Source organism: Ursus americanus, chromosome 31, assembly GCF_024610735.1.
Source record: "Ursus americanus isolate L20-20 chromosome 31, mUrsAme1.1.p, whole genome shotgun sequence".
NCBI classification, from domain to species: domain Eukaryota; kingdom Metazoa; phylum Chordata; class Mammalia; order Carnivora; family Ursidae; genus Ursus; species Ursus americanus.
Genome location: NC_142157.1, coordinates 21227659 through 21252502, shown reverse-complemented (window position 1 = coordinate 21252502; position 24844 = coordinate 21227659). Strand labels below are relative to the sequence as shown.

At 37.8% G+C, this 24844-nt stretch overlaps 1 protein-coding gene across 2 annotated transcripts in view; it reads left to right on the top strand.

The window, feature by feature from the left end:
* MRC1 (mannose receptor C-type 1) overlaps positions 1–24844 on the top strand; it is a 91935-nt gene that overhangs the window by 56090 nt on the left and 11001 nt on the right. For both annotated transcript variants that reach the window (XM_045787544.2, XM_045787553.2), the window contains exons 13-26: positions 1407–1534; positions 2015–2102; positions 4060–4204; positions 5779–5820; positions 7021–7184; positions 8783–8850; positions 10126–10226; positions 10908–11050; positions 11421–11535; positions 14490–14656; positions 17623–17725; positions 20870–21102; positions 23223–23388; positions 24050–24199. In XM_045787544.2, the coding sequence (XP_045643500.1) occupies positions 1407–1534; positions 2015–2102; positions 4060–4204; positions 5779–5820; positions 7021–7184; positions 8783–8850; positions 10126–10226; positions 10908–11050; positions 11421–11535; positions 14490–14656; positions 17623–17725; positions 20870–21102; positions 23223–23388; positions 24050–24199 (1813 nt within the window). The remainder of the gene's footprint in view (positions 1–1406; positions 1535–2014; positions 2103–4059; positions 4205–5778; positions 5821–7020; positions 7185–8782; positions 8851–10125; positions 10227–10907; positions 11051–11420; positions 11536–14489; positions 14657–17622; positions 17726–20869; positions 21103–23222; positions 23389–24049; positions 24200–24844) is intronic.

Sequence of the window (24844 nt, the reverse complement as noted above, 5' to 3'; positions counted from 1 at the left end):
TCTCCAGAGCTGGGAAGTGAACAGGGTTCTGGTAGAGATGTTATCCAGGTGGATATTCAACAAATCGGAATATGGGCTTCCCTAGAAAATTATATAGTTTTGGAGGTGCTTAGGTAGGGTTTGTTTGGAAATATATGGACCATCCTTGTACAGATTAAGATAGGGGAGTTATTAATAAAATTTAAGTGATAGTAAATTTATTTAAGAAAATAAAATCTTATAGTGGAGAAGGTTGAGGTTTTCACAGGAGTCTTGGGAGTTACTGATGTGGAAACTTGCTCAAGGTACTTTTGTCCAGATGGCTCAAATTAGGGTCAAGGTGAAGATTGCCTTGGGTTGCTTGGTGAGAGCTGGGCACCCATAGTCTGTTGGGAGCAAATCTCATTTCCCACAAGCCTGTGATGGTGGGGACCATGACTCATGAGAAACAATGAATGAAAGTTACAAAAGTTGGTGGATACAATGGACTCCCATACTATTTGCATACAGATAGGTATTTCCCAGTCTGGGATTCCATTTCACCACAGACCTCTGGATAATATGAGATATTCCCTAATTTATATAATCTATTAAATTTAGTTCAGCTTATAACCTTTTAGATGCTTTGCCAAATAAGTGTCTTTTGTGGCATGTGCTCTAATAGTTGTTAAAATATGCAACTATAAGCAAAAAAGTCAAGACCTTTGTAAAGGACACCAACAACTAAGTATTGAAAGACTGCCAGGTTATTCATTGTTTAAACTAAACAGGATAACAAATTGTGGTACAATTTTTGTTTGTTTGGAAGTTTTTTCCTTATTTGTGTTTACTTTCTCTGTGTCGAAGGTTTTTTGGGGCCCCTGGGTGGCTCAGTCATTTAAGTGTCTGGCTCTTGATCTCAGATCAGGTCATGATCTCAGGGTCGTGAGATCAAGCCCTGTGTCAGGATCCACGCTAAGCATGGAGCCTGCTTAGGATTCTCTCTCTTCCTCTTCCTCTCCCTCTGCCCCTCCCCTCCCCCTGCTTGCATGTGCTCTCTCTCTCTAAAAAAAAATGAATAAAATTCTTCTTTCTTTCCCATCTCAGTGCTACTTTTCACGCTTAACCAAATTAATCCTGTCTTCCACAGTGAGCTATATGCCTGACCCATGTGCCTGAAACTTATAAGATTTTAATCTAATTTCTCCTGTGCTATAAAATGCTTTTATTTTCTAAGGTTTTCTCAACAAAATATCATCCCACACATTTTGTTACCCAAATACTTACTCCTAAATTTATTTTCAACCAAGAGAATTACATTGTTTTGCACCATAGCAGTGTCTTAATTTCTATAGAATGAAATCTCATCAAAAGTAAATAATTCTGTCTTTTGATTTGATAAGCAATCGAGTACCCCAAAATAACTTCTGAAACTATATCATCTTTAGCTGTTTGCAAAAGGAAAACATGAGAAGAAAACCTGGTTTGAATCTCGAGATTTTTGTAAAGCTCTGGGTGGTGACCTAGCTAGTATCAATAATAAAGAAGAACAGCAAACAATATGGCGATTGATAGCGTAAGTGTCTTTTCTATATAATACTCCCTTCTTTTACCTCTTTGGTGCTAATGATGTTGAGAAAATTCTTCCATTTCTGAAATTGTTGGCTCATAATGTTACTTTGAGTGCCTAAATTGTATCCCAAATCCATAGGACCTTTTTGATCTGGTTTCAGTTCCAAATGCTTTAATTTTATACGTATAAATCCTGTGATGAATTGCTCTATAAAAGTACAAGACACTCAATCCATGTTATTAAATGAATAAATGAATTACTATCTTTCAGTGCTTTGTAATTATGTATTCTCAAATGGTGGCTCATTTTCAGTATATTTATGGACTATACCAAAATGCATAATAATTGCATAATGCTTATACTTAGTCATTGAATCTCTTAATCTGGTTTGGAAGATAACTTTCAAATTTGATTAGCTCTTGTAGGTAACCAGCCTTGGTTCATCCAATAGTATAAGCTGTCTTTATGTCTTGTAAATTGCAGGGCTAGCGGAAGCTACCATGAACTATTTTGGCTGGGATTGACATATGGAAGTCCTTCAGAGGGCTTTACTTGGAGTGATGGCTCTCCTGTGAGTAATTTGATTTAATATCTCATTTTCTTACCTTATTGTTTATTTATTTTGATGTTATCCTTGGGCTTAATCCAAGTTTTTGGTAAAACAGGTTATTATGATAGCTAGAAACATTTTTCTATGCAAAAGTAAATGCTATTTTGGATCATGATTCTGCTCCTGCCCTGATACAGTTCTCCTGTTCATCCAAGGTATAAGCATGGTAGGCTGGATGAAAAAGAATTAGAAAACTCATTTTGCTAGTTTAAATAAAACAATGTTTTCATTCTATCATGCAAAATTTGTGTGCAAGTAGTTAGTTAAACTTCTTAAAAATTGAGTTCTAAATAAGTGTTGGCGAGGATGTGGAGAAAATGGAACCCTTGTGCACCGTTGGTGGGAATGCAAACTGGTGCAGCCACTTTGGAAAATAGTATGGAAATTCCTCAAAAAGTTAAAAATAAAAGTACCCTATGACCCAGCAATTACACTACTGGGTATTTACCCCAAAAATAAAAAAAACACTAATTCAAAGGGATACATGCACTCCTATGTTTATTGCAGCATTATTTATAATAGCTAAATTATGGAAGCTGCCCAAGTGTCCATTTACAGATGAATGGGTAAAGATGTGATGTGTGTATATATCTATATACAATGGAATATTATTCAGCCATAAAAAAGAATGAAATCTTGCCATTTGCAACAACATGGATAGAGCTAGAGAGTATAACACTAAGTGAAATAAGTCAGTCAGAGAAAGACAAATACCGTGTGATTGCACTCATACGTGGAATTTAAGAAAGAAAGCAACGAGCGAAGGAAAAAAAGAGAGAGAGACAAACCAAGAAACAGACTCTTAACTATAGAGAACAAAGTAGTGGTCACCAGAAAGGAGATGGTGGGGGGATGGGTGAACTAGGTGAAGTGGATGAAGAGCACACTTATTGCGATGAGCACTGAGTAGTGTGTGGAAGTGTTGAATCACTATATGGTACACCTGAAACTAATATAACACTGTATTAAAATTGGAAACTGGAATTTTCAAATTGTTTAAAATTAAAACTGGAATTAAAATTAAAAACAATATAAAAAATTGAGCGTTCTATAGCTTCTTATAGATCAGGAGATCTGGAAACAACTTCTGAGAATCCACTAGTAACCACTGGGACTTGTCAGCCTTCCCCATTCTTGGGAATGGAGAAGTGAGAGGCTAAGACACATGCTGGCAGCATTTAGCGTTCTAGTCATCCCAGGAAGTGATTTTATGTAATTTCGGTTCTACCTCCTCTTACAAGCCATCAGCAACTTTTCAAGGCACTTGAGTTAAGTGATTTATATGATAGCTCCATGGACACTTGGATTTCGTATTGATGTTTCTGGAAGATGCTTTGTCTAAGACTCGGTTGGCTCTGATTCCACACTGAAAACAGCAAAGGGGACCTGAACCCACCCCTCCATTGGTTTCCACTGTTAATTTAGGTGAAGTGTGGTAGCTTTGTTAGCAGTATTTCATAAGTCTTTTTCTTTTGTAAGAAGAACTAATTGTCCTTCTCTATCCTACCTATCTAATGAAGAGACAGTTTCCAACATCACACTGAAAGACTACCGCTTAAGAATTAGGGATATTAGCGTTTTAGGAACTCCCAATACTGAGAAGTGGGGCTTTTTTACCAAGTTTTTCCTAGATATAAATCCCCCCTCTATGGCCCTGAATTCATTCTATCAATAAGACCAAAGAAAATTTTAAATAATTAATAGCATATTCTCTTCAGCTTTGGAAGTTTCCATATAATGAAAGCTATTTCTTTCCCACCCATTTTCATAAACCTTGCTTTCAAAACAAACCTATTGCAAAGAAAAGTAAATAGATTTTTTAAAATGTTGATATGCCTTTCCTTTCCCATTTGGATAAATGATAGGAAATGGCCTGATAGAAATGATTAATCGTTGCAATGTAATATTTCGGACATAGGTTTCATATGAAAATTGGGCTTATGGAGAACCTAACAATTACCAAAATGTTGAATACTGTGGTGAGTTGAAAGGGGACTCTGGTATGTCCTGGAATGACATTAACTGCGAACATCTTAACAACTGGATTTGCCAGATACAAAAAGGTATGGCCACCTGTCCTTTATTTTACCTCACATTGGAGAACAACCTGCTGATATCCCAATATTTTCCCTTTATTAGCAGAACCAAACAAACAAAATAACAAAATAAGGGAACTGGCAGGGGCCATCATTTCACAGGATAAGAATGAAGTCACTGAGCACAGATAAATGTTCCAAAGGAACAGAAGATCAAAAGGCCACCCGGGAATCCTGGACAAGAGTCACGTCCTCTAAAATAGTTCCCACAAGCTGTGTTTCTGGCTCAGCTTCTGCAGGGGTGGGAGTGGGTGGGGTAGTCTACACTGTAAGCAGAGTCATGCAAATGCCCTTTCTTTTTTGGAGTAGTTACCCTCTCTGACTTATGCTAGCCATCCGATAGGTGAAAGTTTCCCAAATATTCTAAATATGGATTTCTTAAATAAATGTTCAGCACAAAGAACAAGCACCGTTCTGAGGCACCTGGTGCTATTATACCCACCATGTTATTGGTGGTCAAAAAAATATCACCGCATGTTGTCAGTCATGATCACGTGGACTCAGAAAATTCCACATGGCCAAGTCAGGCATTGAGGTCAGAGGATCCAGGTTCTCCTGTTAAGATAAAGGAATGAACAGATCTTCCCTTGAACCACAATATACATAATCTTCCTCCCTTGTAAACAGTTAAGTGGAACCACATTGCCCTCTGCTGTTGGGGACCTTGGCTACTGTCCCAGCTCCACTGCTAGAGACCCGTTGCTCTCTCACTATCTGTCTGCCTATTTTCCTCACTCCTGCATAGATTAGTGCTTTCACAGTTTTCAGAATGGAGGAATAAATAGTGGCGAGTTTTTCTTTAGAGGTCTCCTAGCTACCAATGACTAGTTTCTTTATGTATTGTTAGTAGCTCTATGCTTACAGATGTTAACTACATTAAGCCAAGCTGTGGGTAACCTGAGTGCTTTTATCAGGTTCCAGAAAAGTCCAGATATATCATTAGCTACTTGACAAGAAAAACATTTCATTCAACTTTTAGCAAAACATACATTTAATAAAAATAAGATTCTTTGAAGAAAATATTTTGTAAATAAATAGTGTCTTTAATGGTTTCAAATAATGAAATTTTAAGTAATTTCACAGCTAATTATGGGATGCATAACTGTCAACCAAACATCTATTGATTACCTTCTATATAACAGCACATGTATTTTACCTTGCCTCTCTAACCATATTACTAACTCTTTTTAGCAGTTGACAGAATTGATGGTAGACAATTAATACCCCAGTCTGGGATTTGAAACTGGGCTTTCTGAATCCAAAACTTGTGTTCCTGTCTTTCCTTTCCATGACACCATTTGTTGGGCCTGAAAAGTGTCTTCCAATTTCTGGTGGCTATGACTTACCTAATTCTGTGTCCTTCCTTCTCCAACTCCATGACATGCTGGGAGAACTGGGGAGTAGAAGAGAGGGAGAGAAAGAGAAAGAGAGAACAGTTATGTTTTTAGCTATTTTGATCCAGGAAAATAGTAAAATTAGAAGGATATGTGAGTGCAGAATTTCAAGCACTCTTTATGATCTGATTTTCTTTTGTTTTCCAGGACAAACCCCAAAACCTGAGCCAACACCAGCTCCTCAAGACAGTAGGTGTTTCCTTATTTTGTGATCTCCATATTGATAACCTTCCCTCCCCCCTTTCCTTTCTCTATGAAACATTCTTAAACCTGGGAAGAACAGAGTTCTCAATATCTTTGAGAATCTCGTGGAAGTGTGGATCTTTTCCTCTAGACAGATGCTCATATGCACAAACACAAGGCATTTTAATACAATGTCTCAAGGGCTCTTGAATCCTATCTAGGGGGCAGATCTCCTCTTGAGTACTGTATTGGTTTCCAGGGGTAGCTGTCACAAATTACCACAAACTCAGTGGCTTAAAGCAACGCCCACTTATTCAGAAATATGAACTCAGTTTCACTGGGCTAAAATTGTCAGGACCGTGCTTCCTCCAGAGGCTCTACGGGAGAATCTGATTTCTTGCCTTTACTAACTTCTAGAACTGAATTCCTTGCATTTGTTAGTTGGTGGCCCCCTGCTCCGTCTTGAAAAACCAGCAGTGTAGGATTTTGCTTCATTGATCACATTGCGTTCTTCTTCCATAGTCAGATCTCCCTCTTTACATATACTTGTGATGACATTAGGGCCTACCGGATAATCTAGGATCATCTCTCCTTCTCAAGACCCTTCAATTAATCATGTACAAAGTGCCTTTTTCTATAGAAGGTAACAGTTACAGATTCCAGAGAATAGGACATGGATATCTTTGGGGGCTCTTAGTCAGCCTGTAGTAGCACAGAACTGTAGAATACCGTGGTTTGGAAGAAGGCTTAGGAGTCCTCCTGGTGTGTGAATTCCTTGCTTCTCCAGTTAGACACTGAAGCACCCAAGTCCATCTATTACAGGCTCTTTGTTCTTTTGATATGAAAGCTGATTTCTCCCAGCTTCCCCTTCTTGAACTCAGAATATCAGGGGTGAAGTTAGTCCTGGTAAGTCCTGCCAGCTATGTGATTCTATTGATAAAAGTAACATTGGGAGCTCTTTGACGCAATGACGATACATGGAACTTAATTGAGAAGAAAAAGTTCCAGAGTTGGTGCAAAGTGGATATCTGGCCTTAGGTAATTCAGTCTGTATTTGGCATAAACAGCCTGCTTATTTTGGGCTCTCAGAGTTGCAGACACCGCTGAGAAAGCTACTCTGTCCTTTTCAGTTTTGTGTACCACACGGGCCGGGTTCTTGAATTTGTCTAAGTAAAATGCATCACCCTTTTCCCATTAATTTTTCAGATCCACCAGTCACTGAAGATGGGTGGGTTATTTACAAAGACTACCAGTATTACTTTAGCAAAGAGAAGGAAACCATGGACAAAGCCCGAGAATTTTGCAAGAAGAACTTTGGTGATCTTGTTTCTATTCAAAGTGAAAGTAAAAAGAAGTTTCTATGGAAATATGTAAGAATTTGATTAATTGGAGAATGAAACAGTGATGCAATAAGCAAAGATAGAGTCTACTATTGGTACCCCATGGTGCAGTTTCAAATTATGGGCTGAATTTGAATTTTCTAAGGTCAGGACAAAGATGTCAATGCCAGAGGAGGAGAGGTAGATGCTGGCCATAACAGAAATGAGTGACCTGTTTGTTTAAATATTCAGTGCAGAATCACAGACCCCAGAAAGTTTTTAGTCAAGACTTTGTGAGGACCCAGACATGATAGCTTTGTGTTCACTAATTTGATCTTCAAAGATCATAATTCTTTTTTTTTTTTAAGATTTTATTTATTTATTTGACAGAGATAGAGACAGCCAGTGAGAGAGGGAACACAAGCAGGGGGAGTGGGAGAGGAAGAAGCAGGCTCATAGTGGAGGAGCCTGACGTGGGGCTCGATCCCATAAGGCCAGGATCATGCCCTGAGCCGAAGGCAGACGCTTAACCGCTGTGCCACCCAGGCGCCCCTAAAGATCATAATTCTTAACTAGTTGTTATATATCAATCCTGGACCCTTTGTGTATAGTGTAGGTTGATTATTCAAAAATCCATCTTAGTTGGACCAAATTGTTGGTTAAAAGTACAGCTTGATTATCCACATGAAAATCTTCCTTGGTTGTACCAAAATTGTCACATAACAGTGAGAGCATAGTTTATTCTTTCCAAAGGTAGTTGGCTTAGGATTTCTTTTTCAAAATCTTCATGGCATCCTTGTTGCTTACCAGAAAGGAGTTAAGAGGGAAAGCAGAAAAAAATAAGGTGAACGTAATGAAAATAAAAATTCATTTACTTACAAGGTATTCAAGTGTAGTGTGACTTATCTTCATCTTTGTGGATATATCTTGGTTTGAAATTTTTAGGGAATTTCCTAATATTGCACAAATATATACGTGGATGAAGTCTTTCCTTAAGCCAAATACTAAATGGTTACTTTGTTTTAAAGAATATCTTCAACAACCTTATAACTATAGGCATTTGGTATTATAGAGAATGATTTAAGATATTTGTTTTATAAATTCAGGTTCTTATATAGTGTGCATATTTTTCTTTCTCTTTTTTTTTTAAAGCTTATTTATTTAAGTAATTTCTACCCCCAACGTGGGGCTCGAATTCACAACCTCAAGATCAAGAGTCACATGCTCCTCCGACTTAGCCAAGCACCCTAATATTTTTCTTATTATTTCTATGAAAAACATAACTTTAATGTACGACAGAATTTCTACATGAATCCCCCCTTAGAGAAGGTCCCAGATGGGCTGCCTCATTAATAAGTAGGTTTTATTTAAGGATTTTTTTTTATTATAGGGGTGCTTGGGTGGCTCAGTTGGTGGAACACCAACTCTTGGTTTTGGCGCAGGTCATAATCTTGGGGTCCTGAGATCGAGCCCCACGTTGGGCTCTGCACTCAGCATGGAGTTTACTTGAGATTCTCTCTCTCTCCCTCTGCCCCTCCCCCTGCTCTGCTCTCTCTGTCTCGCAGATAAATAAATAAATCTTTATTTAAAAAATAATTTTCTCATTATATAAGTAAGGATTGAACTATATGTCAACTTCCGTCTTTCAGGTAAACAGGAATGATGCACAGCCAGCATATTTTATCGGCTTACGGATCAGCTTGGATAAGAAGTTTATGTAAGTACATCCAAATGAAACAACGTTGCTTCGGAGAGTGATCTGATAAAACATGTAAGAGTTATTTTGACACTTTAGCTTTGCTGGGTACGTTTTTAAAAATCCTACTGAGTTCTCAATCTAAAAAGGGTCTTTAAAGAGACAAAAAGAATTTTTTAAAATCCTGTTGAATATTTTCAACATCATAAGTCTCAAACAGACAACTCCAAGTTTGACTCAATCTTGCAAAACACCGATCTTGTTATAGGGTATCATCACACGTTAGCCAGTGATCTAGTAAGAAGGTGTGTTATACAAATATGAATATTGAACTTATTTTGAAAATTGTGATTCCCATTTAGACCATCCTTGGCGCACAGAATTAAAGGGTCCTTTTTTGTTGCCGCACTTACTGTTTTCACAGCACTACTTTGAAATACCCTTGCAACTGCCTGAAATGCTTTCCCTTCAAAGGAATGACTGTACTGTTTTCCATTAGATACAGGGGCCAGGAAAAGCTGTGGGAGGGAGGAAATTAGTACATTTTTGGGGTTTCTGTCCTTGTTCATTAATACACATGTTCTCCTAAGTTTGAAGAGCAGATATGTCTTTCTGGCTCAGTCACAGATGTTTTAGCCACATATGTTCCGCTTGACCATTAATTGCCACTTTGAGCAATAGAGACCCAAACTCACCCTCATTATTTTTAAAGATCAGAAGTGCTTGATGCTTCTTTGGACAAGCACCCGTTTCAATCATCTCTTAAATGAGAGGGTCGCATTTGATGATCCCTTGCTCTCTTTCCAGCTAACAGTCTCTGAATTATAATTTATGAAAATAAGCATTGGCCCACATACCTTAGGAAAAGCCTAGAACAAACATGAAAATCAGAAGATGGGCTTAATGAGAAACTCTGAATTCTTGGTCTCTCTCTATGGGTGGTTTTGTTTTGCGGGAATCACTCCGAGAGGCTATTTGCTTCTGGCCCACTTCCCGAGAAACCGGGGTCTCCATGACCTCTCTCACTTCAAGACAAAAGGTAGCTTCTTCCAGGGAGGGAAAAGAAGACAGACTAGCCAGGGCACTGAGTTGCCGCAGAGGAAGGAGCACGGTGCCACGGGAAGCACCAACCACTTGGGAGTTTTCCTGCTGGTCTTCTAGAATCCTCTCTTCTGTTTGCTTAAAATCCTGTGCCCTGTTCATCTTCGTTGACTAATCTGTTCCCCACACCAGCATGTAGCCAGTTATCCTAATGTTTGGATTATTATTGCTAAATGCCTGAATTTTCTTCTCCAGTTGGATGGACGGAAGCAAAGTGGATTACGTGGCTTGGGCCACAGGTGAACCTAATTTTGCAAATGACGATGAAAACTGCGTGACCATGTATTCAAATTCAGGTAGACAATATAAAAAGCTTGAATTTGCCTTGTGGTGTGATGTGTCATTTGCTACATCCCTAGGCTAAAGGTAGCAAGTTGTGCACTTAAAGCAGCCAGAAGAGCAGAGAAAATAAAGACGTTAAATTTCAGCAGCATCACTGTTTGGTTTGTGAGAATGGAGGCTTAACATTTGCTCTAATACATGACACAGTCTTCTCACGTCTCATTTTACGTATTTCTGTATGTTTCGATTTGAGTAAAATATCCAGAATGTTTATCTATCTCCTTTATCTGTCTCCACATCTTTGTCTGTAAAATGAGAATAATGACAGAACGTACCTGTCGTTGAAAAGATTAAAGATATAATATACCTTAAAACACTAAGAAAATGCTTGGTATATCTAAGTGTAGGTATTATTAAATTATTATTATTAGCTCTTACTGGCTATTTAGATAATACATCTGCAACACCAGGTTTATTCTGAGCTCCCAGGAAGCTCTCTATAAAGTTGAACTCTGACCAGTTTCAGTGAAAGAACAAAAGGGTAGGACAAAGATCTTTCTAGCCACTTGTGTAAAAATGTTTGTAGTCGAAGCCATTTCTGAGAATCCTTCTAAAACATAAATGCATTTTTTAAAAAAAAGAATGTTTTTAAATGCAAATATGAAAGTCTAACTTGGCTCTTTGTCCTTTGCCAGGGTTTTGGAATGACATTAATTGTGGTTATCCAAATGCCTTCATCTGCCAGAGACATAATAGCAGCATCAATGCCACCGTGACTCCAACGGTGCCTTCAGTCCCAGGAGGTTGTAAGGAAGGCTGGAATTTTTACAATAACAAGGTACTAAGAAAATTAGTTGTCGTCTTGGTATTGATCAATACAGAGAGTGACAGTGCCAATCTTTCAGCTCAGAGGTAACTTTTGCTTACCTAAGGACTTCAGAAAAATGTAGGCAAGGATAGATAGAGATTCCTATGTCAAATGCTTTATGGAAATAGAGAGTGTACTTGGAGATGTGTGTCCTTTGTTCTGAGGAAGAAAAAAACTTTGCAAAGGAAGTTCATGGGTGGTAAAACTCCCTTAACCTTTTGGATCTCTATTTGGTTGGAGAAAATTTATATGCAGCTATAATCTTTGTGAAAATTTTTCATTTCTTCAGACCAAACACTATTATCTGTACTTAGTCCCTTTTTTTTTTCTTTCATTGAAGTGTTTCAAAATCTTTGGATTTGTGGAAGAAGAAAGAAAAAATTGGCAAGAGGCACGAAAAGCTTGCATAGGATTTGGGGGAAATCTGGTATCGATCCGCAATGAAAAAGAGCAAGGTAAGCAGACATTGTACAATCCGTGATGCACTTAAATATGTAATTTCCCCCCCTGCTGATAGTAAATGATATTTTGGTTTTCCAGAATAAACACTAGACAGGGGAGAAAACCCAAACTCACATGGAGAACTATTTTATTCAGTTGTAGGCACCGCCCTGGGCATTTAACATAGAAAGACCTTTTTCATTGTTAGGACAACTCTGCGAAGCCAGTTATCATCACCACACTTGTGAATGAGGAAGTGGTGTTCAGGGACCCACTGCTAAGTGGGAGGGTTGGGAATCAAACTGGCTCCCTCAACTTACGTTCCATTCTGTTTCCACCAAACGAGTTTATTCCCCAAAGAGCCAAGGAAGTTGAGTAGTTCTAGGAGTGAAATGGAAAATTAGCAATTCTAATCACTTGATCACATACCTTAAAATGCAATAAAACTAATTTTTAAATAGGAAATTTGAACAAATTGGGACTTTTTCCCCCGATAAAACATAAGGATAAACCAGAGCTTTGAAGAAAACACTGAAGGAGAAAACTCATCATATCCATACAGCAGATTGTAAAATTCGGTATATTGTCAAGAGAAAGATAGTTGACCAGTTTTGCATGGTCTTTTCATGGCTGCCTTACTGGAAATAGATACTAAGCTGGATTAGTGACTTATCACTTGGAGGAGGATGCTGGCCACCCGCAGACCAGCCGGATGAAGTAACTAAATTCATGGAGGGTTTGGAAGCCTCTGCAGGCAGCAAGTGAGGCATATTTGAGAGACCTTCTGCTTTCACAGCCTGGAAAAAGGGGGTGTGGGCTATAAAAAGAGAAGGTGTGGACCCGTATCGTTCCAGAATGAAGACTTAGGACAAATGAATGGCTGTTACAAAGAAATAGATTTAGGCTCAAAACTGCGAGGTCATTCTCACAATTAGAACTGATTAAATGAGCTGCTTTGTGAGTTCTCTACAGAGCTGTGAAAATGCTTACGTTGGAACATTCTCAACTGGATGCTGTAGAGTCAGACTGGTACATAGCATGAAAGATGTTCAATAAATATTTGTACGAATGAATTTATGTAAGTTGTTAAGGGGGAGATGAGGAACTGCATAATTTCTAAATTCCCTTTTGGGTTTGAGATTGACTTCCAAAATCATTACCTGGAAGACATGGTATGTCTCAGAAAATATACAAAGAAAGCCCCAGGAACCCTCTATGGCCATCTCTTAAATGTTTTCTCTACTCCGTAAGTGCCGCCATGTGCCCTCTTGGAACACATGATACAGTAAATCAACCAAGGTTTCACTGAGAGCCTTTGTCAAGTTCAGCAACTCGCCAGACACCAAAAGAAAAGGGTCAAACCATAGCACACAATAGAAACATTTTCAGAATAGAATATTCATATTTCTCCAACTGGCCTACCACATTTTGGGCTTAGCTACCCAGCAGAGAAACATAATAATTGATTTCTTCTCTTAACCACAAAGTGCTGATTCCTGGCATCACAAAATTAGAACCTGGGTAATAGAGATGTGCAGAAGGAAACAATTTTCAGATAAAATAACATTATTCCTGGCAAAACCGGCACACGTTGTTGAAGTCTTATTGTGGTTGTTGGCAGAAAAAAAAGTCAGTGCTGAAATACTGGCAGGTAGTCCTTTTCCACATGCATTTTAATTTGGGGATGGGGAAAGTTAAGATCTCATTTAGGAAATAAAATAAAACCAAAATAAATATCTAGCCATGCTCTTCTCCCTCTGAAAAATGTTGAGAGGAAAAAAAAAATTCCCTTTTACCTTCAGTTGAGAAAGAAGCAAATCTCTGAGCAGAGCGGTCACTGCCTCTGCAACCCTAGCAGGAAAATAAACATGCAACAATGGCTCTTCCGTGGAATTGTTTGTTTCATGAAGAAACAGATAATTGTATCTCTTTGGGCTTCTCTCTATTTTGTATTTCCTTTGCGTAACCCAAATGCTTAGTCGCTCAGTCTCCTATGTGCATTCAAGAGTCGAGTATAAGCATTAAGTGTTGTAAGGTGTTCTGTCCGGTTGGTGTTCATTCACCTGGGCATCCTCGGCTCCTGGCAGGCAGCCGGGTGGCGTGGGGGGCACACGCAAGGGCACATAGACAAGGGATGGGGCACGTGTTCATTGAAGCCTTTTACAGCTTCTGGATATTTACCACCCTCCTCTCTGCCACAGAATGAGCAAGGAAGCAAGAGGCCACACTGGCTGTACCTTCTCTGCATTTTTCTAGATCTTCTCTCCTAATGATGCAAGTGCTTAGTGTCAGGATGGCCCCCCTGGTCCAAGCACACAGGGTGGATGGCCACTGACCCCTTAGCAGTTGCTGCCCCGGGGTGGGGGTTCCAATTGGGTAGCTCTTATGGTTTGGAAATCCAAAGTCGTGATAACTTGACAGCCTCATGCTTCTTGTTTTGACAAGTAGGTTTCATTTTTGGAAGTTTTCTGGATTAAGAGCCTGTTTGCCCCCTAGTTTTTAGAATCAGATTATCTTATTTAAAGAATCAGGAAACCTGCTAACTCATAGGATGAGTGTGTATGAATTAGAAACAGTATCTCTTTCTGCAGGAGGCAGGCAGCCACAGCCCAGATTGGGGTGTATGAGAAATATGAGAAAGAAACGTGTTGCACGGGGCATGGGGTGGACTCAGCCACCCTTGTCCCAGTTCCCCACTGCCCTTGGGCACAGCCCAGCCTGTCCATTTATCTGCAGTGGCCCCAATAAAACCTAGACTTTTATTATACGAAACTTTCCAAAGTACGAACTGAATTGATAAGGTGATACTAGGGTTAGAATGTGTTTGTTTTCCTGGTAAGTGGTTTTAAATAATAGTAAAGACCTTAATCACATACTCAGTATTTTAAAATTATGTATTTTGAATATTTTCCATATTTTGAGTATTTTCCCCCAAAGGCTGAAATTATCTTGTGGAACTTTCTTTCAGCATTTCTTACTTATCATATGAAGAACTCCACTTTTAATGCCTGGACTGGGCTGAATGATGTGAATTCAGAGCACACGTTCCTCTGGACGGATGGGCGAGGAGTTCATTACACAAACTGGGGGAAAGGTTATCCTGGCGGAAGAAGGAGCAGTCTTTCCTATGAAGATGTAAATATCAGTTTCAGGTCACCTCTCTGTGTGCTGTCGGCCTGCTTAGAGTCAGCCTATTAGTGATTCATCTTCTGTGCAAAATCGACCAGAGTTCTCCTTGGTCTGGTTCATTCTCGCATATCTTAAGTGTTTCAGACTGAGCCAGCCTTGAGGGAAGGGGTATAAATTCAATTACAAACTCTTCAACTTGTGGGGTAGGTGGTGATGGTCTCAAGGGATGGGAAAGCCAGCTCCAACCAGGATTTATGTTCTCGGTAAGGATGTACACTTGAACTCAGAGTTATCAATTTTATTTGTATCAGCTGCCTCTAAACTCTTGCAGCTTGTAGTATGAGGGCTGTATGTCTGGCAGCTACTACTCCTAAAGATAGAAGTTATCCTGATTGAGCTGCCATTTGTAGAGTACTTACCATGTGCCAAACACTATGCTAGCTGCTCTCATACATTAACCTAAGAGACAGGTGAGTGTTTATTTTAGTACTTTTAATCTTGCATCATTGAATAGTCAACCAGTCCACGCTAAACACCACACTAGGCATTGAGAAAAACATGGAGAAGCAGAAGATTTCATTCTGACCTTAAAGAAGCTTATATTCATGTTAGGCTGCAAGTCTGATACAGGAAAGAAGAGAGTTAAGAAATGCAACTGTATGATGACAGGATCAATTATAAAGCCCTGTAGCAATTAGAAGGAAAGAAGCTTACTGTGGGAAAGAATGATCTAATCAGTCAATACTTATTTAGGGAGGCTTTCATTTGATGCAGAGAAGGAATATGAGAAAGAATCAAATATGGGTCTTTTCCTCAAGAGGTTTAAAACAATGATTGGAGAAGTTGGGTGTGGGAGGTGGGGAACACCATGCTAAGTGGGCAAGGTGCATAAAGTCTTCAAGAAAAAGGCACGAGATGGGTCTGGGCAGGAGTAAATGACTTTGGATATAGCAGGGCTTTTATACAGAAAAGAAGTAGGAATAAACTTTGAAAGGTTGACAGCAGAATTTAGAGAAATTTAATTGCCCCAGGAATGAGTTTGGACTTTGTCAGATGGGCAGCAAAAAAAGGTTAGAGTAGAAAAATGATCTGATCAAAATGGTGCCTTTATGATAATTAATTGGGTGAGCTCTGTGTAGAGTAGATACATTTAGGTGATGGGTTAGTGATTTTCTTTGGAGAAATTCTTTGAATCTTCATTTCATTCATGAGGGCTGAAAACTTACTGAAGAAGTTGAAGTAGAATGGAGTGGGGTGAGGTTTGCTTAAAAAATTTCTAGATCAGAGGTGAATTTTGTGTAAAGCAAAAAAATTTTATTTTTGCCTAAGTTTTTTTGTTTTGAGAAAGAACATAAAGACAAGCAGAAACAACAGAAGCAAAATCCGTAATCTCACCATCCAGGGAAAAAACACTGTTAATTTTTTGTTGAATTTATTTTTAGGCCTTTTCTTAGTGTGTGAAAAATAGAAAATTTATTTCACAAAAAAATGGAATCAAAATACACATACTGTGTTGTTACAATTTCAGGACTTGAAAGATGAAGAGGATTAAATACAGTGTGATAAACAGAGCGTGAGAGAACTTTTCATATGCCTTTTGTGGTGGAAACATGCTTGCTCAGGTTTTCTGGAGTAGAGCATAGGCTGTAAGCCAGGGTAATGGAAGATAAGAATAATTAAGAAGGAAGATGGGAATGAGTGGAGAATCTAAATGTAGGCTTGGGAGTTCCTGGGAGTTGAAGTTCGTGGGATAATGAGGCTGGAGGCTGGAAGTTTGCAAAGGCAGCCAGAGCAGCATTTGCAAGCTACGGATCAGGGAATGAGGGGGATAAAGCCAAGGATTGGCTTTCCATCTTTCTGCTCTCATCATTGGCATGCTGGCCTAGCTCTTCATTACTGGAGAGAAGTTCCAGTCATTCTGTCCATTCAAGATAACACCCAATCTTCCCTTCCTTTGTGGCTCTTTATCAACAAGAAACCCTGCTTACAGCACGCTTTGAATTCCTCACTTGCTGGGAAGCAGGACAGTGCAGTGGCTCAGGTCTCTGCCAGGAGACAGAATGCTTGGGGTTTGAATCCTGACTCTTATTTATTAGCTGTATAACCGTGGGCAGGTTAACCTGTGCCTCAATGAACCTGTGCCTCGGATCTCTCATCTATGAAATGGGCATGCTCATAGTACCAACCACTAAGGATGGATGTGAGTTTACAGGAATTAATATGTATATAGTACTCAACAATGTCAGATATTATAGGTGTGAGCTATAATTATTAGAACTGATGGGTTAAAGAAACCCAACACATGATAAATCAAAATCTTCATCTGACATTGGTTGAAAACTTTGGCAGGTGCAGGTTTCATGACTTTTTTACTTGATTTGGCTCATAGACTGTCCTACGAAGCTTGATATTGCAAACATATTCCCAATAAAAAATAGAAAACTCTTTCCAGCCTGGCATACTTCCCTGTAAGATGGCAAATAACGTGTGCAACTTTTTAGCTACACACCAGCAATTTGCTCTGAACCCATAATGAGACTTGTATAAATAAAATTAGCAATGAAAAATATAGATTATACTTACTTCTCTTTTACAGTAGGATATCTGTTTTGGGGCTTGAATCATGAGAATTTATACAGAGAAGATATTGTGTTCTCCTAAGATTTGATTGCTAAATTTTGATAGAGATTAATACCATTTCTGATAGCGAAGTTTCTCAGACCTGTCTCTAAAATTATCCAGAGCTATCTGATTTTTAATTAAAAATAGTTCAGTGTAAGAGGTCCACATGGAAAGTGCGAGCAGTTGCATGGCAAGTAAGGATGAATTGAATGTAACTGTAAATGATTTAGGATGGTCTTTAAATTGGGTAGTTAGGAATGGGGGATTTTTTTTTTGGCTTAATAATGAATTGATTTAAACAATTTTTGATTCACACTGCTTTTTATTTTCCTTTCTCTGAAAATGTACAGGCTGACTGTGTGGTTATTATTGGAGGGAAATCAAGGGATGCAGGAAAATGGATGGATGACACGTGTGACAGTAAGCGGGGTTACATATGCCAGACACTTTCCGGTAAGTTCTACTAAACCTCGCCTGCCCATAGAGCTGGGGTTATTTAATATTTTTTTTAAAAAATAACCTTCTTCTCAATTTTGCTGTAAACCTTAAACTGCTCTAAAAACATAAAGTTTTATTTAAAGAATGGCTATTCTCATGCAGTTGTTTCTCACCTCAATCCATGGGTGCCTGTGACAGAGAAAAAGGGGGACATTTTCTAGAAACTATTCATGAGTGTACCCCTTCATCCATTACCAAAAAATTTTGTGCAGATTACACTTGAAGTTGGAACTTCTTCCAACTTCATAAGAAATGTAGGATTTTCACTTACCTGTACCTTTTAAAAAATGTCACAATAAGAATACTTTGTTTCTGCTTGCCTAATTTGAGAACCAGTGGCACATAACATCATATATGCCTCATTGGTTCTGTATCCTCTGCCTTTAAAAGTGTAGATATCTTTTTTTTTTTAAATTTTAAGTAATCTCTATACACCATGTGGGACTTGAACTCAGAACCCCGAGATCAAGAGTCTCATATTCTACCAACTGAGCCAGCCAGGCACCCCTAAAAATGTAGATATCTGATTTGTGTTTCATTTTGTATCTTAAGAAGCCCTATAGTTAAACAAAAATAAAACAGAAAATGTGCATAATTACTGAGAGTCCAGATTATGGTTGTACGCACTTTAGTCTCCAGCGAAAGAAGAATACAAATGGCTAGCTACACGAAAAGAGGGTCGGAAATTAAAAGATGGTTTAGAGAGGAAGGTGCAGTGTGGGGTGAGCTGCTCTCATCCTGAGAACAGCTCTTAGAGTTCAAATTAGAAGGTACTTGTTCTAATACATCAAACCAATTTTTCTACACTTTCTAGGGAATCCGGAAACTAAGGTCAACTCATGACCAAGAGTGAAAATCACTTATGATATTTTCAGATGATTGAAAAGTACTGCAGAAATTCTAAACTTTCATTAATTCAGAAGCTGGTCCGGGACCTGTCACTTTTGCCTCTATGCTGTGTTCTATGGTACCAGAATCTTAGGCCACCAGAAATGCACACATACCATCTGAGTCTCTGTTTTGAGGAAAGGAGGGACTATCCTTCCAGGAGTGAAGGATGACTCACAAGCTCTTTGAAAATCTTTTTCTCCTTATTATAAACTTAAGTGATAGACTATTTGCCACTAATAAAAGTTTATTGAAAAATAAAAAATATTTATCATCATTCACATATACATTTGTGTTTTTATTGATATATACGTATATATATATGAATATATATATTTTTAAAAATATATTTTATATATTTAACCATTTTAAAACTGTTTTTAAAAATATGTAACACATATTCTTTGTTGATGTTTTAGAAAATGCAGAAAAGCATAAAGAAGGGGAAAAAGTCACCCACAATCCAACCACCTGAAAATAACCTCTCAATATTTTAGTTTTTCCTTATAATTATTTTATGAATGTTTTAATAAACAAGCCAATTGGACAGATGAGCTGTTTCCTAATTGCATATAGCTGTCTGTGAAACTTTTTTTTAAGCTTTCAAACCTCATTTGCCATGTTTAGTGGCCTCCAAATCCTCCACGGGTATTAAGACAAACCCAGACCTCCCCAAGTTGGTAAATGGTAAGATTATTCAATCTCTACAAGCTGTACCATGTGAAGGGTGCTGATCTGGGTCTCTTGGTTTGATGATATTCTTCTACTAACACAAGGTGGCAGCAACAGCAGTAGAAAGGGGAAGGTGCCCCTTGCCAAAATAAAGTCATTACTATACTAGGCATAATCAAGAGCGCGTTTGGCATTTGGATAGTGACAGAACAAGGCAGATGGTAGATTAGGGCGGTATATAGTGGAGCACGTCTGAGAATTAGCCAAGACAAAATTGGTAGGCAAGGACATGTAGAACCCTAGACTAGGAGTTGGCATTTATTTTCCTGTAGAGAGACACATTGTAAATATTTTAGGCTGTAAATATGCATTCTCTGTTGCAACTACTCAACTCTGACATGATACTAGGCAGTCATAGACAACACGTAAACAAGTGAATGTGGCTGTGATCCAACTTTATTTATAGACACAAATTTGGATTTCATATAATGTTTACATGTCACAAAAATTATTCTTATTTTATTATTATTATTATTATTATTATTATTATTATTATTATTATTGTCAGCCATTTAAAAGCCATTCTTGGCTCATTGGCTTCAAAAACAGACAACAGACCAGATTTCACCCTGTGGCTGTCATTCACTAACCTCTCACTTTAGGGCATCCATCCATTAAGGGACACAAAAAGAAGCTCTTTTTTGGGGTCTTGACAGTAAGTGGCACAAAGGATGGATGGGCCTACAACAGCCATTAGAAACCCATGCTGGAGGACTGAGGACAAACGTTCAGAAAGCCAAAGTGGCTCTGCATAGAAGGGCTCTAGCCCCTGAGTCAGTTTGGTTAAGATACGGGAGGCCTGGATGAAGGGTGTAGACAATCATCACTAGGAGAAAAGCCTGATCCTGGGATAAGGGTTCAACGAACCCAGAACTGGTGTCTGGCTTCATGCCAAAACTTAAAGCCGTTCCCAAAGGTGCATTACTAACAGGTAGAGTCAAATAGATACAAATAGATGCAAATTCATGGAGAGGGTGCAACAGACAGAGGAGGGGGAGGAAGACTGTTGGTGACCTTGAAATATGACCAAGATGATAAAATAAAGATTAGTAATGACAGAATGATAGATATTCTTTAATTGATGGGATTAAACTGTGTCGTTTCATTCAGATACTAGATTTCGTTGAATTTGCAAACTTTTTGTTTTTGTTTTTTTTTTTTCCATTTTTTGGTTTTTTGTTTTGTTTTTTGTTTTTTGGTTTTTTTTTAGTTTAGAAACTTGATTACGTATCTATATTAATGGTCTAAATACAGTTTGGAAATTATTTCATTCAACCAGCCATACTGCTTAAAAAACAGAACTTTGTTTTTCAGTGTGAAACGACTCATGAAAATATTTTTAGCACCTGATGGTTTAGATTTATGCTATTCTGATTATTTTTATAATGTACAAGATATGGTAGTAGACTAAGTGTACCATTAACACTCAAAGTAATGTTTATTGATAATGCTAATGAAGACGAATTTTTTTTATTCCAGACTCTTCCTTGCCTAATCCTCCAACAACAATTCCAACAGATGGCTTTATTAAATATGGTGAAAGTAACTATTCACTCATGAAATTAAAATTAGAGTGGCATGAAGCAGAGAAGTATTGCAAGCTTCACAGTTCCCTTATTGCTAGCATTCTTGATCCCTATAGCAATGCATTTGCATGGATGCAAATGCAAAGATTTAATGAACCTGTGTGGATCGCCCTGAACAGCAACTTGGTAAGATGCCGGAAACATGTGTGACTTGACATGATTGATAAATTGTGATTAAGCATGATTCTCTTTCTATTCATTCTGCTGCACATTTGTTATATGTAAGACACTGTGCCAGGAGATACGTATGATGCCGACATGAACTAGACCCAATCTTGCAAGGATCCAATGCTTTCAAGGATCTAGCAAGCTAGTGATATGTGTCAGAAATCAAACTAAGGTTTATATAGCTTATATTAACTTTAATATTGCTTTTGAATATTAAAATTAGATTCTGCATCTAAGCATTTTTATTTATTAACTAACTCCTCTCTAGTGTCCCAATTACAACTATGCCATCGGAATTAAGCAAGCAGATCAGGGGCATCGTTCTTGGATCATGAGGACACTTTTTATTTTTTGTGGCAAGCCATTCTAGAGTTATCAGTCCTTAAGTTGTGTGAAGAATTTCACTGCAGTCAGTTCTCTGTGTTCCGTAAAAGAAAAAGGCATGCTGGCAGAGGATTGGGGTGGCAGGCGGGGGCTGTGGGCACAGAACTAAGAGTGGTGATGAAATTGCCGAAATATCCCTATGAGTTTTCTCTGATGCCCTGTGATCCGTCTATCCTCCGTCTACTTAGCTAGCCAGCCAGCAAAGCTCCTAATAGAAGAAATAGGGATGTCTGCAAGTAAGTAAGAGACAAGATCGAAAATGTCGAAGAGAGGTATGTAAAAGTGCTAACAAGAGGAGGGAAAGGGATGGGTTGAGTCAGGGAAGAAGGCTGAGCAGGCTCCTCAGAGAAAGTGGACTTTATAGAAGTAGTCTAGGATGGTGGAACACAAGGAAGGAGTGTCACGAAGAGAGGAAAAGGCAGAAGGAGATAGAGCTGGAAAGTAGGTTGGTGTCAGATTGACAGGGATTCCAGTGCTGTGCTACAGGGATCAAAATGTACACTTCATGCCCAGAGTAATTCCTGAGTAGGGAAATAAATATTTAAAAGTAAGTGGTTCCATAATGATTTTTGTGATTAAACTTAGGCAAGACATTTTTATGTCTATGTTGACTCTGTTTTTATGGATTAATTTGCTTGATAGTTCACTCATTTTCTTCTTATAGACATGGTCACAATTCTCTCATGAGTTTTAAATAGGCTTTTATTTATTTTTAGAAAGATTAAGCAGCTTTTCCACTATACCAACATTTATAATTAAAACAGTAGTATTATCTTCCTTATGTCTGTGGAATTAATGACTATGTAAACATCATTTGATTAAACATGATAGAATACTACAAAATCCTAACTTGGGATAACACGTGCTTTTGATTTTGTCATTAAATCTTTGGTAATTGGCTTGGTAAATTAAATAATGCAGTTAAAATGGAGACTATTTGAATTATTTCAAAATTCATTTATCTAATACTATATATATCATATTTTTAGGCATTACTTGTAAATTCTTAGACTGTTAAAAGGATATTATTGATAAGTAATATTTTTGATGTTAGTAACTAATTGATATGTGATTCTACTAAATTTAATAAGAAAGTAAGTATGAAAGTTGAATAAAACAATCAGCTGTGTAAAAATTACTGTCATGGTTTGTTGAAAGACCACCTTACTGGAAAGCAAGACCCCTAGGCTCTTCTGTTACCTGTCCAGCTGATCTCACCTGTCATTTGTCATGTACACTTTTTAAAAAACTAAACAATGAGAAGATCAGAAGAGGCTAGTATTTCTCTCCAAGGTCTAGTAAGTTCAGTGAAAATTACTTAATTTTTATTATCATTTCAGTGATAATACAATAAATATTTTATTTGTTCTGAAGACAAAATTTGTATTTTACACTGAAAACCTCTGAAGAAAGAGTTTCATAGAGTAAGACATCGGTTTTTTTTAAGTCTGTGTTTTTCAAAGTAGCTTTCAAGGATGTAGTTATGGGGAACTCCAAGAGTCTCTCTAAAAGAAAAGTAACATCCGCTGAATTTAAGTTGGTAGAAATTACTTGTAATGTCCTTTTTGTTCTGAAATGTTGAAGATTGTTGGTCTAATCACAGTCTTAAATGCACTTTTACTCCTCCCTGGGTTCTTTTGGTGTTTTCTACATGAGGCAAGACTCCACGTTAGTGGTGTTTTTTCTCCCTGCAGACCAATAACGAGTATGCTTGGACTGACAAGTGGAGGATGAGGTATACTAACTGGGCTGCCGATGAGCCCAGACTGAAATCAGCCTGCGTTTATATGGATTCTGAAGGCTACTGGAAGACAGCGTCCTGCAATGAAAGTTTTTATTTTCTCTGCAAAAGATCAGATGGTAATTGAATACACAAAAACAATCGAGGGATTTGAAATTTTCTCAATAACCTCATTATTGGTATTATTAAACAGTAACATGTCTTGGGGGTCTTAAGAATAAGATACTAAAACATATCCCTTCACCTCACAAAAGACTGACTTGGAAATAGACAAATGCCTAGAGATCCGAATAATGGAGATAGAAAATGTTCTTCACTGCTAGAGTTCATTTGCACTTTTTGGATTTTTGGATTTTTATTATTGAGATTATCCTCTGAATCTATGATGTCAGATTTGTCTGGAAATCACGATTACCTTTTATATCAACAGCACACCTGTATCAAAATAATTCTTATCAGAATGCAAATAGATTAATCAGAGTCAGTGATATTATGGTTTTAGCTTTCCTAGAATACAGTCCTAGAAGTGAATAAGGATACAGGCCTAGAGTTTTAACTGTCACATTTCGTTATATCACAGACATCAGTCATAGCTAACAAGTGTTAATAGGGGTTAGGATTCCAGAAAAATTGTCTTGAAGGGGGACTCCCTTGGCAAATTGTTTTTAGGGAACCTTTTTAAAAAATAATGATTGGTGATAAAATTTTCCTTAGCCGCTACACTATTATACTACAGAAACTTCAGGTTTTATTTTACTTTAAATGTCTTTTTATTAACAGAAAACCCTGCCACCGAGCCCCCACAGCTGCCTGGAAGATGCCCCGAGTCAGAGCACACAGCGTGGATTCCTTTCCACAGTCACTGCTACTATATTGAATCGTCATACACAAGAAACTGGGGTCAAGCCTCTCTGGAATGCCTCCGAATGGGTAAGTGCCACATTTACTGTAAGAAAATCCCATCATCATCTATTCTGGACTACCATGGTACTAATAACACGGTACATTAAAATCATATGGGATGTGAAAACACCTGTTTATGTTTCTCCATAATTTATATTGTAACAGAATGGGCAACATCATGCCCCCCCAATGTGATTTATAACATTGTAGCCTCAAAATTTTAAAGAATTACAGTAGAAAGTAATCGTTTGCTGAACAAGTCTTTCTTACTTTCTGCCCTAATATTCTAAATTGTTAGGATTGTCATTCTCAGTTGTCCAGAGTGCTGTGTTCACCTCTTCTCATTATAAGCTTGGGTTCCACAGTGCCACGGAACCATTTTGCTTTACTGTTAATAGAAAAGCATTTAGCTCTGATTATCTTATCTGTGAAGAAAAACAAGACAAAATTCAAATAGACATGACATAGATGGATAATTTTCCTCTCAAAATAAAAATATTAAAGTTAATTTTTCAGAGTGCATTTAAAAATCCACTTAATTAAATCCCACTTTTAAAAAATTACTGAATTATTCTTTTACTAAATTTTGATTATCTTCTAAGTCAGTGTTCTTTATCCAACAGTGATATATATATATACAAGAGCTATATTCTCGTTTCCTTCAAATTCATT